Below are 18884 nucleotides of genomic sequence, written 5' to 3' on the forward strand. Positions count from 1 at the left end.
AACAAAAGTTTTCTAAAAAAGTGATACCTTATTAGTAACCCTTGTTCCAAAGTCAGTCACTGATGCCAGATTCAGATGAAAAGAGTGCAGATATTTTGTCCCTGACTTTCTGATGTTTGGGGCTGATGGTTGGTTCTAGACAAATTAATACTTGTTGGGAAGCTTTCATTTCACATACAGTATGCTGATGAGGAAGATTATCTTCACAATATGAAACTGTGAAATCATTGACAAGATGTGAACAATCAACTCTGCTTTCCTTAAGTGATTCTGTATTTTATCTTGAACTTGTTTTACTATTTATTGATTTTAATTAACTGTTTTGTTTTATCTTATTGTATTTTATGTACAGAGTCTTTGAGTTTTTGGAAAAGTGCTTTATAAATAAAATTTATTATTATTATTATTATTATTATTATTATTATTATTATTATTATTATTATTATTATTATTATTATTATTATTATTATTAACTTTAAATTGCAGTGATCAACAATGCAAAGAGCAACACTATTGGTATCACTTGGCATCTACTAAAAGTGATGAGATATTTTGTTCACTGGTTTTTGTTAAGAAGAGTGTCAGTACCCATGTCACTCATTCTGGTGCTCCCAAATTATTTGTCTTATTCTCACCCCTTGCTTGTGTTAAATTTATATGTATGTGCTCAAGTTTAGACTGACCTTTTTTATGTCCCTTTGTAACTCTAGAGCTCACACAGCAACATGTCTGCATTGAGGAAGACGTTGTCACTGAGCAGCAACTCTGCAATCAGGAAATTAAGTCCAGTCTGGACCACGAGGACTCAAAGCCACCACGGATAAAAGAGGAACAGGAAGAAATCTGCACCAGTGTTTTCCAGGAGGACACAGAGCTTGTGCAGATTAAAGAAGAACAGGAGGAACTCTGCACCATTGTGGACATGGAAGAACCAAATACTTCATCAATTAAAGAAGAACAGGAGGAACTCTGCACTAGTGCAGACATGGAAGAGCAAGAACTTCCACAGATTAAAGAGGAACAGGATGAAGTCTGTACCAGTCAGGAGGGAGAGCAGCTTGTATTGAAGCAGAAGATTGATATCTTTGTTGTCATTCCTATTTGTGAGGAAAGTGATCAAAATAGGAGAAACAGCAGTCACAGTGAAAATGTAGACAATTCTGTAACGTCAGAGGGTCAGTTTAATACTGACAACACAGAGGAAAAGTCTGTAAAATGTGGCATCTGTGGAAAAACTTTTAAGTCTAGGTGCTCTTTAAAGAAACATCACCTTAGTCACACAAGTGAGAGGCCATACTCTTGTGGCATCTGTGGAAAACCCTTTAAGTCTAGGTGCTATTTAAAGAAACATTATCTTAGTCACACAAGTGAGAAACCATACACTTGTGAAACATGTGGGACATGTTTTAATCGAAGTGGTAGTTTGAAACGCCACATGGTAACACACGCAGGTGAGAAACCGTATCCTTGCAGTGTATGTGGAAAAAATTTCACTTTAAGTCGCAGCTTAAAAATCCACATGCGACTCCATACAGGTGAGAAGCCATATTCTTGTGAAACATGTGGAAAAAGTTTCACCTTAAGTCATGGTTTAAAGAACCATATGAGAATCCACACAGCTGAGAAGACATATTCTTGTGAAATATGTGGAAAAAGTTTCATTTTTAGTCATGATTTGAAAGTCCACATGATGTCACACACAGGTGAGAAACCGTACAGCTGCACCACCTGTGGCAAAGGTTTTTCTCAACAATCAGCACTTAGAACGCATATTAGAATCCACACAGGTGAGAAGCCGTTTTCTTGTAAATCATGTGGAAAAAGTTTCAATCAAAGTGGTATTTTGTTGCGGCACATGAGAACTCACACAGATAGGTCAGAATCCGCAAACATTTTGGAGAATTAAGTTTGAAACAACTTGTTAGAATTGTTGGAGCTTAAAAGTTCCAATTCCAAGCATCTTTGGACTGCGCTTTCACAACAATCCTGTGAATTTCTGTCATGTCACTGTTACGGCCCTGGGCCGCTGCACTCCTCCTCTGCCACATTTGTATTAGGTACAGCTGCGTGCTGATCCTGCATCTTCATCCGTTCCACCTCCATGTTCTTGCCCTGCTCAGAACCCCTGGAGCTGAGGTTGGATTGGACCATTCTGAACTACTGCAGTGCCAGGAGGACTTCAAAAGGCTCATTCATGCCAGCATTTGGGGCAGTTCTAGTTAGTAGAGGTTGAGCTGCCTGGTGTTTCTGTGAATATTTGTGAACTTTTGTGCCTGTGGTTAGAATGTGTATGGAGGTAAATACTTTGACTTGAATGGAAACACTAGTAGAGAATTCTTTGTTAGCTTTCAGTTAGGTGTGCTGCTGCTGTGTATTTTAGTTTAGAGTTTTCTTGGTTTTGGTCATCTTTTGTTTTCATTCAGTTGTCATATCAACTTCTGAGCGAAGTTCACTTTCTGTTATGTTTGTTTTGTTTCAGCAGCATCCATTCCCTTTTAACCCTGTAGTTTCTCAGACATCTATGATGTGCAGGTGAAGAAGTCTTGTTTGCATCATAATAAGTTTATTACAACAAAGACCAGCATCTGATCAGGCACCATGGACTGTCCAGGAGTCTGATTCAGAACCAAAATGAGTCTCTCCCTGAACTACAATCTGAACTCACTTATGTAGGTTTGTGTTTGTTTGTTTACTGTTAGTAACAGAGCCCCACTGACCGGACAAAGAGTCAGATCGATCAACTCTCCAGACATAGGGACCCCTTCTACATCAACATCATCAAGTTATCTAAACATCCCAGAACCTACACAAACACATTCCATACTTTAGATAATATAAATGACGTGTCTCAGGTCAGATACTACAACCCTCTTACTTTTTTGTAGTTTTGTGAACATGCCCCTTTCAAAATAAATCCCCCTTTGTCATTCTGGAACTCAGCATTGTTTCACTTTCTTCTTGTTACCGTCCGGCTTCCCTAGACAGCTGGATCGTATCAGTCACATTGAGAGAGATGGCAGTATTTCCTGGACATTATTTAACTGTGGTGCCACATCATAATTTCAACACTTAGCAACACTTTTTACAAATATTTATTTCATTTTTATTATTCTTATTTCCTCTTTTTTACATTTATTTATTTATTTATATATTTATTTATTTAGCTATTTGCATTGGAAAAATCTTCACCTTCAACTGAATAAAAATAAATGATTCCAAAGGTCTGTGTAACAAAATATTAAGTTCAGGGAACCATCATTTTTGTCCAGCCTGTTTCATGGATTTACTTTTTAAAATCATTCTTTTAAACCACGGTTCAAAAGCAATGTCTGATTTTCATTGGTTAATTTTCATAGAATTTTTATTTATTATTACTTTTGTCAGATTCAGATTATTTCTGTGACCATTGTGGGTTTTTCTTTTATTAACCGAGGGGTACCAACAATTTTCTCCATGTGTGTATATGATTTTACCAAATATTTCATCATTTTTGAAAATGGTTTTTCTTTTTTACATTTTTTGCTCCATATTCATCAATAATAGGTCATAAACTATTAAAGGCTTGAATGGCTCAGCTTACACATCAATGGTACCGTTTTTATTCCATGTTTACTTTGTTGTTTGCTAACTCTACTCTAATCACAGTAACAGGGTTGCAAATCCATGCTAATGTTCATTTTTTTTCTCAGGAGCAGAAGCTAGATATTTAGAAAGCTGTTACTGCTGACCAAGAGGACAAATGTACTGATGGAAAAAGTAAAGAAAAAAATAAAAATAATTTGTCTTTTCCTGATAATATGCAAAATAGGGTTGCATGAGGTAGAATGAGACATTCAATCAAAGCTGACAGTGTTACGAAAATATGACAAATAGAAGAGAGAACATAGCTTTGCTCTATCCATTCTTTAGGAAAACTGTTTAACGATGTTAATTGCAGCATTTCATGTGATTCACTGTTTTCTTCTTCTAGCAGCTAAAAAGGTTGTGCTAACAGGGTTGTTTTGGGACACATGTTCCATGCATAATAATTATTATTTCAAAATATTGTGTTAATTTAAACAAATGTTCCCACAATTCCAAGAGACATCAATGAAAAAAAATAACACCAAGGAGATTTGAGTTTAATTTTAATAATTTTATTTGAGATTCATTTGGTCATCAGAGAGGTGGGACAAGAGAAAAATGGCATTTTAGGGGGAACTCCAGATTTATTTGTTGTTGTTGTTGTTTTTTTTAATATTTTCAAACATTCTTTTCTCCTAGTTTTTTAGTTTAAGATTTGGTCTCAGGACAAGAACATTTACACAACAGCTTCATGTTTTAGTATTTTGTACATGGATTGTTTGAATTTTGCTGTGTGGGACGTAAAATGTCCTCCAGTTCTGGAATGACTCGTTTAAAACTGTGTGCAGATCATCGTTGTTTGGTGTGAAGACAGCAGACTCATCAGAGATCATTTCTCCACTAGATGTCATTTCATTGTTTTAACCTGAAGCATCACAGCTGATTTTGAGTCTGTTCACAGCAGCTTGAATCTCTGTGAAAGACTTATTTTGAAGCATTCACATTTATCAGCTGTTTTACATCCAGAATACTGCTAGAAACAGTGAACTGTGTAAAAAGAAACATTTCATGTTCATCTATTTGTGTATTTATTTCGTTTTTCCTCTGCAGTCTTGCTGTCGATCAGAATCTGTTCATAGTTTCTTTTTGAAGAATGCAAAAAAATAACATTTCTGCTTGAAACTGTGTGATCAGAGAGAGATGGAAAAGGATGAACACGGCGGAACAAAAAACTGTTAACTCAGTGTTTCTACCGGAGCTTTACAGTGTGACACCAGGCAAAATAAACAAAAGAAAATCCTCCGACAGCGTCAGTTTTCCTGATGTGTGGACTGAGCTGGAGGACGGTTGTTTTGTCTCAGATGAATATTTGATCAGATGAAGTAAAGATGAGTTCAGTCCAGAATCTGAGAGAGTTGATCAACCAGCGACTAACTGCTGCTGCTGAAGAAATATTCACAGAGTTTGAGAAAACCATCGTCCAGTACGAGGAGGAGATCGATCGTCAGCGCAGACTGCTGGATAACATCTGGAAACCACAGATAACACAACACACAGCAGGTTTGTAGAACTGAGATGAACCAACTGATGGATTAGACTCATGCAGGATGTAGCATTGTCTGAAATGCAGCATTTGTTTATTAGTTATTGATGATCAGAAATCACTGCAACATAGAATGAGTCCATTTAATATAGATGTACCCACTAGCAGAATGACTTTTTGCTGTGAGCTCAGGTGTGTGTTCTGCATGTGTGTGTTTTGTATGGACACGGAATCGAGTGACCTAAATATGTAGCTGGTGGAGGGAATTGATGGGACTCAGAAACACCCCCACAATTTAATCAATTGTTCTTTGTGTCACTTCCAACAGTAGTAGGATCACAATCATGTGATGTCAGCAGTCAGCTGATGTAGTGTTCACTTGTTGTCATGGTTACAGTGACTCTGTGCTGCTTTCTGGCGATGATACAGAAATCTTTAACCAATCCGTGGATCCAGACTATAAACTGCATCACTGCCAGAATCTAATCACTTGGTCCTTGTGTCATTTCTGACCTTCCCTGAAAATTTCATCCAAATCCGTTTGTCCATTTTTGAGTAATGTTGTCAACAAACAGATGGACAGACGTACAGTGATTGTCACATGACTCCGCCATGTTCCTTGTCAGAGTAACAAACCTAAGTACATATTCACTCTATAGCAGCTTGCAACATGAAATGGAGCATTAACACATAAGAAACCATCAAAAGTGATAAACAGGAAGGACAGTATGAATTTGTAAATTCATTGGCTATTGTTGAACAATCAATTTTAAATTACGATGAGAAGCAATGCTATTAGGAAATAATAAACGTGTAACTTTATGGAGGATATAAGCTATGCAACACATCTGACCCAGGTTTTAAACGAAGTATCAGTTAAGAGGCTAAACGATTTGGGGAAAGTCTAACGTGATTGTTTTCTGACATTTATTGAGATTTGATTTGCGATTAAAAAACAACAATTTAAGCTGACCTTCAATATTTACTGTGTAATAGAATTAAAACACGTGATTGAGCATTAACACACAAGACACCATCAACAGTTTCACTGTCAGACAGACACAACGCCTAATGTTTGAGATGTTTCTGATATATAAAGAGACTGGGATGATTTTCAGTCCAACCACAGTGTGCAGTTAAAAAAAACATAATATTTATTAGTCAACGGACTTAAACAGCATCTGACAGTTTCATTTTCCTTGAGCTCAATTAAACTACATGATAGCATTTGTCTCATTATTTGGTAGCCACACCTCCTACAGCATTTTTTTGGGGAACCTTCAATGACGAGGACACTCTGGGGTTGATGCAATGCTCTCTGGAGACATTACATTACATTAAACTGGAAAATATTGCTAGCTAGATGGGCATATGGAATGCCCCGCTCAGCCTCCACAGCTCACCTCTGGACAACACAATAAAATGGATGGATGAATGTGAATACGTGTTCTACCTTCACAGTAGTAACATTTTACTGTCCCTTTGTCCCCTCAGGTCTCCCACAGCAACATGTCTGTAAGGAGGAGAAGGTTCTCACTGGCAACCAGCTCAACCACCAGGAGATGATATCCAGTCTGGACACAGAGCCTCCACAGATTAAAGAGGAGCAGGAGGAACTCTGCAACAGCCTGGAGAGTCAGCAACTTGCACCAAGTCAGGAGACACATGCCTTTATGCTGGTTCAGTGCAAGTCCAAATGTAGAGAATTGTCCGGAGAAATATTCAGAGTCTTTGAAAAAACTCTTGTGCAGTATGAGGAAAAGTTTTATCATCAGCGTCGACTGCTGGATGTCATCTGGACACCCCAAATGAAGTTACAATCAGTGGGTATGTGAAACTTGAATGGTCTCAATGAATGGACATGTGACTTTGATTCCTATATGATTCTAATAATTGCTTTGTTTTATTTTCATGAAGAGATAGAACTGTATTAATGCATCTCTTTCTAAGCTATAAACATTTAGCATGAAACATAGAGTGTGTTTGAGACACATCAGAAACTGACTTACATTCTTAGACGAATCAAACAACAATTATTAATTGTCCTATTTTCTAAAAAGACTATCTTATTAGTAACCCTTGTTCCAAAGTCAGTCACTGATGCCAGATTCAGATGGGAAGAGTGCAGTTATTTTGTCCCTGACTTTCTGACGTTGGGGCCTGATGGTTGGTTCAATCAATGAATCAAACTTTATTTATAGAGCACTTTTCATACAGTTAAAAAAATGCAAAGCAAAGTGCTTTACAACATTAAAGACATGAAAAACAAGAAAACCCATCCCTCCCTCCATATATACATATATGCACACAACTGCAGAAGCACACACACATACACACACATACACACGCCCACACACACACCCATACATACACAGACACACACACGCCCACAGACACACACTCCCACCACTGACAGTAGGGAGACATGAGACTGAGGATCATGGAAAACGCCTCCAATTGGGGTCGTCCACACTGGGAGGAGTCGCAGGCCATGACCACTGGGGGCGCTGGCACCCAGACCCACAGACCCCCCGACCCCGACAGACAGGGGGACCCCCACACTGAGGTGGGGAGCCCCCCAACCAGCCAGGCTGAAGGGACTCATGGACAGCACCCCCAGCAGCAGACCAGATACAGGACCCAGTGTGGAGGACCCCCCTGAGGAAACACTGGAGTTAAATAACTAAAATTTAAAACTACAAGATAGAGTAAAAGACCTATAACATAAGTAAAAAGGTGAAAGGTTAAAAAAAAAAGTAAAAATACATACGAAAATAAATACAGAATGATAAGAACATAAAGATTTAAGAGGTTAGTTAAAAGCCTGATTAAAAAGGTGAGTCTTTATCCTTCTTTTAAAAATATCGACGGTCTCTGCAGTCCTGAGGTTCTCCGGCAGGCTGTTCCACAGGTGGGGGCCATAGTGGCTAAATGCCGCCTCACCGTGGGTTTTTGTCCTGGCTTGTGGTCTGGATAAAAGGTCGCTGCCAGAGGACCTCAGGATCCGCGAGGGTCGATATGTTAAAAGGAGATCAGATAAATAAGAAGGAGCAAGGCCGTTAAGACATTTAAAAACTAATAAAAGAACCTTAAAATGGATCCTGAAGCGGACGGGGAGCCAATGCAGCGACTTTAAAACTGGTGTAATGTGTTCCCGCCCTCTGGTCCTCGTCAGCATGTGTGCAGCTGAGTTTTGCAATAATTGTAGATTTAAAATACTCTTTTTGGGAAGACCAGAGAGCAGGGCATTACAATTGTCTGAACGAGAAGAGATAAAAGCATGAATTAGCACCTCCTGCTGGCCTGAGAGAGAAACGGGCGGACTCTGGCTATGTTCTTCAGATGATAAAAACCTATTTTTGTTATATTTTTAATATGTGGTGTAAAATTCAGCTCAGAGTCGAAAATCACGCCCAAGTTTTTTACAAATTTTGCTGGTTTAAAATCTTGTAATTTAGATAAAAGTTTCTCTCTGGCCTTCAGGACCTATGACTAGACATAGGTTCTAGACAAATTAATACTTGTTGTGAAGCTTTCATTTCACATACAGTATGCTGATGAGGAAGATTATCTTCACGATATGAAACTGTGAAATCATTGAATAGATGTGAACAATCAACTTAAATTGCAATGCTCAACAATGCAATGAGCAACACTATTGGTATCACTTGGCATCTACTAAAAATGATGAGATATTTTGTTCACTGGTCTTTGTTAAGAAGAGTGTCAGTACCCATGTCACTCATTCTGGTACTCCCAAATTATTTGTCTTATTCTCACCTCTTGCTTGTGTTAAATTTACATGTATGTGCTCAAGTTTAGACTGACCTTTTTTTATGTCCCTTTGTAACTCTAGAGCTCACACAGCAACATGTCTGCATTGAGGAAGACGTTGTCACTGAGCAGCAACTCTGCAATCAGGAAATGAAGTCCAGTCTGGACCACGAGGACTCAAAGCCTCCACAGATAAAAGAGGAACAGGAAGAAATCTGCACCAGTGTTTTCCAGGAGGACACAGAGTTTGTGCAGATTAAAGAGGAACAGGAGGAACTCTGCACCAGTGTGGACATGGAAGAACCAAATACTTCATCAATTAAAGAAGAACAGGAGGAACTCTGCACCAGTGCAGACATGGAAGAGCAAGAAGTTCCACAGATTAAAGAGGAACAGGATGAAGTCTGTACCAGTCAGGAGGGAGAGCAGCTTGTATTGAAGCAGAAGATTGATATCTTTGTTGTCATTCCTATTTGTGAGGAAAGTGATCAAAATAGGAGAAACAGCAGTCACAGTAAAACTGTAGACAATTCTGTAATGTCAGAGGGTCAGTTTAATACTGACAGCACAGAGGAAAAATCTGTAAAATGTGGCATTTGCGGAAAAACTTTTAAGTCTAGGTGCTCTTTAAAGAAACATCACCTTAGTCACACGAGTGAGAGGCCATACTCTTGTGGCATCTGTGGAAAACCCTTTAAGTCTCGGTGCTATTTAAAGAAACATCAGCTTTGTCACACAAGTGAGAAGCCGTACACTTGTGAAACATGTGGGAAATGTTTTAATCGCAGTGGTAGTTTGAAAGTCCACATGGTATCACACACAGGTGAGAAACAATATCGTTGCGACATATGTGGAAAAAATTTCACTTTAAGTCGCAGCTTAAAAGTCCACAAGCGACTCCATACAGGTGAGAAGCCATATTCTTGTGAAACTTGTGGAAAAAGTTTCGCCTTAAGTTTTGGTTTGAAACTCCATATGAGAAGCCACACAGGTGAGAAGCCGTTTTCTTGCAAATCATGTGGAAGAAGTTTCAGTCGACATGGTACTTTGTTGCGACACATGAGAACTCACACAGATAGGTCAGAATCCACAAATATTTTGGAGAATTAAGTTTGAAACAACTTGTTAGAATTGTTGGAGCTTAAAAGTTCCAATTCCAAGCATCTTTGGACTGCGCTTTCACAACAATCCTGTGAATTTCTGTCATGTCACTGTTACGGCCCTGGGCCGCTGCACTCCTCCTCTGCCACATTTGTATTAGGTACAGCTGCGTGCTGATCCTGCATCTTCATCTGTTCCACCTCCATGTTCTTGTCCTGCTCACAACCCCTGGAGCTGAGGTTGGATTGGACCATTCTGAACTACTGCAGTGCCAGGAGGACTTCAAAAGGCTCATTCATGCCAGCATTTGGGGCAGTTCTAGTTAGTAGAGGTTGAGCTGCCTGGTGTTTCTGTGAACATTTGTGAACCTTTGTGACTGTGGTTAGAATGTGTATGGAGGTAAAAGCTTTGACTTGAATGGAAACACTAGTAGAGAATTCTTTGTTAGCTTTCAGTTAGGTGTGCTGCTGCTGTGTAGTTTGGTTTAGAGTCTTCTTGATTTTGGTCATCTTTTGTTTTCATTCAGTTGTCATATCAACTTCTGAGCGAAGTTCACTTTCTGTTATGTTTGTTTTGTTTCAGCAGCACCCATTCCCTTTTAACCCTGTAGTTTCTCGGACATCTATGATGTGCAGGTGAAGAAGTCTTGTTTGCATCATAATAAGTTTATTACAACAAAGACCAGCATCTGATCAGGCACCATGGACTGTCCAGGAGTCTGATTCAGAACCAAAATGAGTCTCTCCCTGAACTACAATCTGAACTCACTTACATAGGTTTGTGTTTGTTTGTTTACTGTTAGTAACAGAGCCCCACTGACCGGACAAAGAGTCAGATCGATCAACTCTCCAGACATAGGGACCCCTTCTACATCAACATCATCAAGTTATCTAAACATCCCAGAACCTACACAAACACATTCCATACTTTAGATAATATAAATGACGTGTCTCAGGTCAGATACTACAACCCTCTTACTTTTTTGTAGTTTTGTGAACATGCCCCTTTCAAAATAAATCCCCCTCTGTCATTCTGGAACTCAGCATTGTTTCACTTTCTTCTTGTTACCGTCCGGCTTCCCTAGACAGCTGGATCGTATCAGTCACACTGAGAGAGATGGCAGTATTTCCTGGACATTGATGAATTGTGGCGCCACATCATAATTTCAACGCTTAGCAACACTTTTTACAAATATTTATTTCATTTTTATTATTCCTTTTTTCTCTTTTTTACATTTATTTATTTATTTATATATTTATTTATTTAGTTATTTGCATTGGAAAAATCTTCACCTGAATAAAAATATAATGATTCCAAAGGTCTGTGTAACAAAATATTAAGGTAAGGGTACCATCATTTTTGTCCAGCCTGTTTCATGAGTTTATTTTTTAAAATAATTTTGTTAAACCACGGTTCAAAAGCAATGTCTGATTTTCACTGGTTAATTTTCTTAGAATTTTTATTTATTATCACTTTTGTCAGATTCCGATTATTTCTATGACCATTGTGGGTTTTTCGTTTATTAACCGAGGGGTACCAACAATTTTCTCCATGTGTGTATATGATTTTACCAAATATTTCATCATTTTTGAAAAATAAACCTTCTCTTTTACATTTTTTTTGCTCCATATTCATCAATAATAGGTCATAAACTATTAAAGGCTTGATTGGCTCAGCTTACACATCAATCGTACCATTTTTATTCCATGTTTAATTTGTTGTTTGCTAACTCTACTCTAATCACAGTAACAGGGTTGTAAATCCATGCTATTGCTAGTTTTTTTTTCTCAGGAGCAGAAGCTAGATATTTAGAAAGCTGTTACTGCTGACCAAGAGGACAAATATACTGATGGAAAAAGTAAAGAAAAAAATAAAAATAATTTGTTTTTTCATATAATATGCAAAACAGGGTTCCATGAGGTAGAATGAGACATTCAATCAAGGCTGACAGTGTTATGAAAATATGGAAAATAGAAGAGAGAACATAGCTTTGCTCTATCCATTCTTTAGGAAAACTGTTTGATGATGTTAATTCCAGCATTTCATGTGATTCACTGCTTCCTTCTTCTATCAGATAAAAATATTTTGGTAACAGGGTTGTTGTGGGACACACGTTCCATGCATAATAATTATTATTTAAAATATTCTGTTGATTAAAAAAATGTTCTCACAATGGCAAGAGACATCAATGAAAAAAAATAACGCCAAAAAAGGAGATTTAAGGCGGAACAAAAAAATTGTTAACTTAGTGTTTCTACCGGAGCTTCACAGTGTGACACCAGGCAAAATAAACAAAAGAAAATCCTCCAGCAGCGTCAGTTTTCCTGATGTGTGGACTGAGCTGGAGGACGGTTGTTTAGTCTCAGATGAATATTTGATCAGATGAAGTAAAGATGAATTCAGTCCAGAATCTGAGAGAGTTGATCAACCAGCGACTAACTGCTGCTGCTGAAGAAATATTCACAGAGTTTGAGAAAACCATCGTCCAGTACGAGGAGGAGATCGATCGTCAGCGCAGACTGCTGGATAACATCTGGAAACCACAGATAACACAACACACAGCAGGTTTGTAGAACTGAGATGAACCAAGTGATGGATTAGACTCATGCAGGATGTAGCATTGTCTGAAATGCAGCATTTGTTTATTAGTTATTGATGATCAGAAATCACTGCAACATAGAATGAGTCCATTTAATATAGATGTACCCACTAGCAGAATGACTTTTTGCTGTGAGCTCAGGTGTGTGTTCTGCATGTGTGTGTTTTGTATGGACACGGAATCGAGTGACCTAAATATGTAGCTGGTGGAGGGAATTGATGGGACTCAGAAACACCCCCACGATTTAATCAATTGTTCTTTGTGTCACTTCCTACGGTCGATTTGTAGTAGGATCGCAATCATGTGATCGTCAGCAGTCAGCTGACATAGAGTTCACTTGTTGTCATGGTTACAGTAACACCGTGCCTGTCTCGCAATGATACAGAAGTATTAAGACAAATCCGTGGATCCAGACTATAAGCTGCATCACTGCCAAAATCTAATCACTTGGTCCTTGTGTCATTTCTGACCTTCCCTGAAAATTTCATTCAAATCCCTTGGTCAGTTTTTGAGTAATGTTGCAAACAGGTACACAGACGGACAAATGTACGTCGATCGTCACATAACTCCGCCGTTCCTTGGTGGAGTAAAAATGTTGGCCTGGACGAGCTATAAAGAGAAAACAACAGTGCTACATGATGTCGATTGTTGCCCCTGAAAGGCAAAACAGTGTTAAAATATGTTATTGCACCACAGAGTTGCACCTCAGTAGGAGTTTTATGTCATATGCATGTTGAACATATTAATCAAAATTAAGAAAGTATTCAATCTATAATAGTTTACAACACAAGACGGAGCATTAACACACAAGAAACCATCAACAGAGTCACAGTCAAACATACACAGGGCTGAATGTTTAAGATGCTGCTGGTAAATAGACTGGCATGATTTTTCATCCAACCACAGTGTGCAGTTAAAAAAAACATAATATATATTAGTCAACGGACTTAAACAGCATCTGACAGTTTCATTTTCCTTGAGCTCAATTAAACTACACTAACACATTTGTCTCATTATTTGGTAGCCACACCTTCTCTGGTGTTTTTTTGGCACGTTCAACAACGAGGAGACTCTGGGGTTGATGCAATGCTCTCTGGAGACATTACATATCTCATCTGGCCTGGGTTGACCTCAGGATTCTCCAGGAGAAACTGGAAAATGTTGCTAGCTAGATGGGCATATGGAATGCCCCGCTCAGCCTCCACAGCTCACCTCTGGACAACACAATAAAATGGATGGATGAATGTGAATACGTGTTCTACCTTTACAGTAGTAACATTTTACTGTCCCTTTGTCCCCTCAGGTCTCCCACAGCAACATGTCTGTAAGGAGGAGAAGGTTCTCACTGGCAACCAGCTCAACCACCAGGAGATGATATCCAGTCTGGACACAGAGCCTCCACAGATTAAAGAGGAGCAGGAGGAACTCTGCAACAGCCTGGAGAGTCAGCAACTTGCACCAAGTCAGGAGACACATGCCTTTATGTTGGTTCAGTGCAAGTCCAAATGTAGAGAATTGTCCGGAGAAATATTCAGAGTCTTTGAAAAAACTCTTGTGCAGTATGAGGAAAAGTTTTATCATCAGCGTCGACTGCTGGATGTCATCTGGACACCCCAAATGAAGTTACAATCAGTGGGTATGTGAAACTTGAATGGTCTCAATGAATGGACATGTGACTTTGATTCCTATATGATTCTAATAATTGCTTTGTTTTATTTTTATGATATGAAAGAACTGTATTAATGCATCTTTTTCTAAGCTATAAACATTCAGCATGAAACATAGAGTGTGTTTGAGACACATCAGAAACTGACTTACATTCTTAGACTAATCAAACAAAAGTTTTCTAAAAAAGTGATACCTTATTAGTAACCCTTGTTCCAAAGTCAGTCACTGATGCCAGATTCAGATGAAAAGAGTGCAGATATTTTTGCCCTGACTTTCTGATGTTTGGGGCTGATGGTTGGTTCTAGACAAATTAGAACTTGTGAAGCTTTCATTTCACATACAGTATGCTGATGAGGAAGATTATCTTCACAGTATGAAACTGTGAAATCATTGACAAGATGTGAACAATCAACTTTAAATTGCAATGATCAACAATGCAAAGAGCAACACTATTGGTATCACTTGGCATCTACTAAAAGTGATGAGATATTTTGTTCACTGGTTTTTGTTAAGAAGAGTGTCAGTACCCATGTCACTCATTCTGGTGCTCCCAAATTATTTGTCTTATTCTCACCCCTTGCTTGTGTTAAATTTATATGTATGTGCTCAAGTTTAGACTGACCTTTTTTATGTCCCTTTGTAACTCTAGAGCTCACACAGCAACATGTCTGCATTGAGGAAGACGTTGTCACTGAGCAGCAACTCTGCAATCAGGAAATGAAGTCCAGTCTGGACCACGAGGACTCAAAGCCTCCACAGATAAAAGAGGAACAGGAAGAAATCTGCACCAGTGTTTTCCAGGAAGACACAGAGCTTGTGCAGATTAAAGAGGAACAGGAAGACTTCTGCACCAGTGTTTTCCAGGAGGACACAGAACTTGTACAGATTAAAGATGAACAGGAGGAACTCTGCACCAGTGTGGACATGGAAGAACCAAATACTTCATCAATTAAAGAGGAACAGGAGGAACTCTACACCAGTGTTGACCAGGAGGAGCCAGAACTTCCACAGATTAAAGAGGAACAGGATGAAGTCTGTACCAGTCAGGAGAGACAGCAGCTTGTATTGAAGCAGAAGATTGATGTCTTTATTGTGAGGCCCATTTGCGAGGAAAGTGATCAGAATTTGAGAAACAGCAGTCACAGTAAAAATGTAGACAATTCTGTAACGTCAGAGGGTCAGTTTAATACTGACAGCACAGAGGAAAAATCTGTAAAATGTGGCATCTGCGGAAAAACCTTTAAGTCTGTGTGCTCTTTAAAGAAACATCAAATTTGTCACACAGGTGAGAAACCATACACTTGTGAAACATGCGGGACATGTTTTAATCGAAGTGGTAGTTTGAAACACCACATGGTAACACACACAGGTGAGAAACCGCATCCTTGCAGTGTATGTGGAAAAAGTTTCACTTTAAGTCGCAGTTTAAAAATCCACATGCGACTCCATACAGGTGAGAAACCATATTCCTGTGAAACGTGTGGAAAAAGTTTCACCTTAAGTCATGGTTTGAAAGTCCATATGAGAATCCACACAGCTGAGAAGCCGTATGCCTGTGAAGAATGTGGGAAAAGTTTTGTTCATAGCGCTCACTTGAAAGTCCACATGATGTCACACACAGGTGAGAAACCGTACAGCTGCACCACCTGTGGCAAATGTTTTTCTCAACAATCAGCACTTAGAACACATATTAGAATCCACACAGGTGAGAAGCCGTTTTCTTGTAAATCATGTGGAAAAAGTTTCAATCAAAGTGGTATTTTGTTGCGGCACATGAGAACTCACACAGATAGGTCAGAATCCGCAAACATTTTGGAGAATTAAGTTTGAAACAACTTGTTAGAATTGTTGGAGCTTAAAAGTTCCAATTCCAAGCATCTTTCAACTGCGCTTTCACATCAATCCTGTGAATTTCTGTCATGTCACTGTTACAGCCCTGGGCCGCTGCACTCCTCCTCTGCTACATTTGTATTAGGTACAGCTGCGTGCTGGTCCTGCATCTTCATCCGTTCCACCTCCATGTTCTTGCCCTGCTCAGAACCCCTGGAGCTGAGGTTGGATTGGACCATTCTGAACTACTGCAGTGCCAGGAGGACTTCAAAAGGCTCATTCATGCCAGCATTTGGGGCAGTTCTAGTTAGTAGAGGTTGAGCTGCCTGGTGTTTCTGTGAACATTTGTGAACCTTTGTGCCTGTGGTTAGAATGTGTATGGAGGTAAAAGCTTTGACTTGAATGGAAACACTAGTAGAGAATTCTTTGTTAGTTTTCAGTTAGGTGTGCTGCTGCTGTGTAGTTTGGTTTAGAGTCTTCTTGGTTTTGGTCATCTTTTGTTTTCATTAAATCATAATATCAACTTCTGAGTAGTGTTGCTTTCGTCAACGAAAATTATGACGAAATATCGTCGTCAACGGAACTTTATCACTTGACGAAAACGAGATGAGACGAAATAATTTCGTCTCGTCTCGTTTTGGTCAACGAAAATGAAGAGACATTTAAGCAGAGTTTTTATTTTGTAAACCAAATTTCGTCTCGTTTTTATTCATCAACAATATTGTATTATATATTTTATTATAGTTATCATCGCATAACCACCATTTACGTTTCGTCTTGTCTCGTTTTCGTCAAGTGATAAAGGTTCGTTGACGACGATATTTCGTCATAATTTTCATTGACGAAAGCAACACTACTTCTGAGCGAAGTTCACTTTCTGTTATGTTTGTTTTGTTTCAGCAGCATCCATTCCCTTTTAACCCTGTAGTTTCTCAGACATCTATGATGTGAAGGTGAAGAAGTCTTGTTTGCTTCATAATAAGTTTATTACAACAAAGACCAGCATCTGATCAGGCACCATGGACTGTCCAGGAGTCTGATTCAGAACCAAAATGAGTCTCTCCCTGAACTACAATCTGAACTCACTTATATAGGTTTGTGTTTGTTTGTTTACTGTTAGTAACAGAGCCCCACTGACCGGACAAAGAGTCAGATCGATCAACTCTCCAGACATAGGGACCCCTTCTACATCAACATCATCAAGTTATCTAAACATTCCAGAACCTACACAAACACATTCCAAACTTTAGATAATATAAATGACGTGTCTCAGGTCAGATACTACAACCCTCTTACTTTTTTGTACTTTGGTGAACATGCCCCTTTCAAATTAAATTTGATCATTCGTTAGGATCCGGCTTCCCCAGACAGCCGTGTCGTATCAGTCACATTGTGAGAGATGGCAGAATTTCCTGGACATTATTTAATTGTAACACCACATCATAATTTAAACTGTTTTTACAATTATTTAATTCATTTTTATTATTCTTATTATTTCCTCTTTTTTCTGTTTATTTAATTATTTATTTATTTAGCTATTTGCATTGGTAAAATCTTATGTCTTCATAGAGTTGCACCAGCTTCAACTGACTAAGAATAAAATGATTCCTAAGGTCAGCATCAAAAATTTATTTCATAATCTATTTCACTAAACTACAATTTCAATACTATTTTGAACCATTAAATTAAAACTACTACCAAAACTGCCATATAGATGTCTTGGCTGAAGAAATTCTTTATAGCAGAGTTTGACAGCATTCAGATTTAACTCTTTCACACTCAAGTAGCCCATATGCACCTGGCTGTATAATACTGGGGAGAAAAAAAGGTGATATTGAGATATTTAGTTTTACTGTGATGCATATGGCAACACTGTGCTTTCTTTTGTCAAAAATATTTTCTAACAACTGACCAGGGTAGCGTTATCATGGCCAAAATAATAATTACGATTGTTTTGATGTGTTTTGAGATCACATTTAGCCTATTTAACCCAATTCATTGAGTTCAGAGAAAATATTCATTGCACTTTCAGATTTAAATAAACAGAGCATTGCTTTAACCTCCATGTTGTGCAAAATTCCTGTTAATGTGCAAATCAAAATAAAACTGAAAGTAATGTTTTTCTTCACCTGAATTCCGTGCAGGGCTGCAGAGTGGCTTGGTGGTTAGCAGTGTCACCTTGCAGCTACAAGATCATCGGCGTTCCCTTGATCTTTCTGCATGGAGTTTGCATGTTCTCCCTGTGCATGCGTTGGCTTTTTCCAGATTCTCCAGCTTCCTCCCACAGTCCAAAGACATGCTGAGGTTAAAAGGGAAAAGTTCCTCTTAAAGCACTAATCTGAAATTTCACAATTCACACAGGAGAGAGACCGTACCTTTGTACCACCTGCGGAAAAGGTTTTCCTGACGTCTCAACATCTATTAATAATTATTGCTCTGATGTCAGCCACTCTTGCCGGATTCAGGTTTTAAAAGTGCAGACATTTTTTGCCCTGGCTTTCCGATGTTCGGGGATGATGTCGCTCCACCTTTGCTTTCAGACAGATTGATATTTACTGCACATACACTAATATTATCTTTACAGTATGAATTTATAAAATCATTGAGCAGTGAGTTTTAAATCGCAACGATCAACAGTGCAATGAGCACATAGCCCATCTCCTCTGCTCAAATCCCCATCAAAGTTTTTGTACTGTTTTCATGTAAACATGAGGTTTAATTGATTTACAAATCATCACATTCTGCTTACATGTTAACACAGCATCCTAAACATCATCCTAATCTTATTTTTGCACAACATGTGGA

At 38.6% G+C, this 18884-nt stretch overlaps 2 protein-coding genes across 2 annotated transcripts in view; both read left to right on the forward strand.

The window, feature by feature from the left end:
- Positions 1 to 18138, forward strand: part of LOC111580502 (uncharacterized) — a 35963-nt gene extending 17825 nt beyond the window's left edge. Inside the window, exons 7-14 of the mRNA XM_055014661.1 lie at positions 711 to 1904; positions 6602 to 6786; positions 7527 to 7750; positions 7988 to 8055; positions 8964 to 9356; positions 12362 to 12547; positions 13885 to 14217; positions 14899 to 18138. Coding sequence (XP_054870636.1) covers positions 711 to 1904; positions 6602 to 6786; positions 7527 to 7750; positions 7988 to 8055; positions 8964 to 9356; positions 12362 to 12547; positions 13885 to 14217; positions 14899 to 16073 — 3758 coding nt within the window. The 3' untranslated portion in view covers positions 16074 to 18138. The remainder of the gene's footprint in view (positions 1 to 710; positions 1905 to 6601; positions 6787 to 7526; positions 7751 to 7987; positions 8056 to 8963; positions 9357 to 12361; positions 12548 to 13884; positions 14218 to 14898) is intronic.
- Positions 1904 to 11664, forward strand: LOC118471482 (zinc finger protein ZFP2-like). The gene is made up of 3 exons (XM_035956350.2): positions 1904 to 5124; positions 6602 to 6934; positions 8964 to 11664. Exons 1-3 carry the CDS (start codon positions 4953 to 4955, stop codon positions 9989 to 9991), a joined length of 1533 nt encoding a protein of 510 aa, XP_035812243.2. The 5' UTR covers positions 1904 to 4952; the 3' UTR covers positions 9992 to 11664.
- Positions 18139 to 18884: the final 746 nt, after the last annotated feature.

The sequence above is a fragment of the Amphiprion ocellaris genome, chromosome 10, assembly GCF_022539595.1.
Source record: "Amphiprion ocellaris isolate individual 3 ecotype Okinawa chromosome 10, ASM2253959v1, whole genome shotgun sequence".
NCBI classification, from domain to species: Eukaryota; Metazoa; Chordata; class Actinopteri; family Pomacentridae; genus Amphiprion; species Amphiprion ocellaris.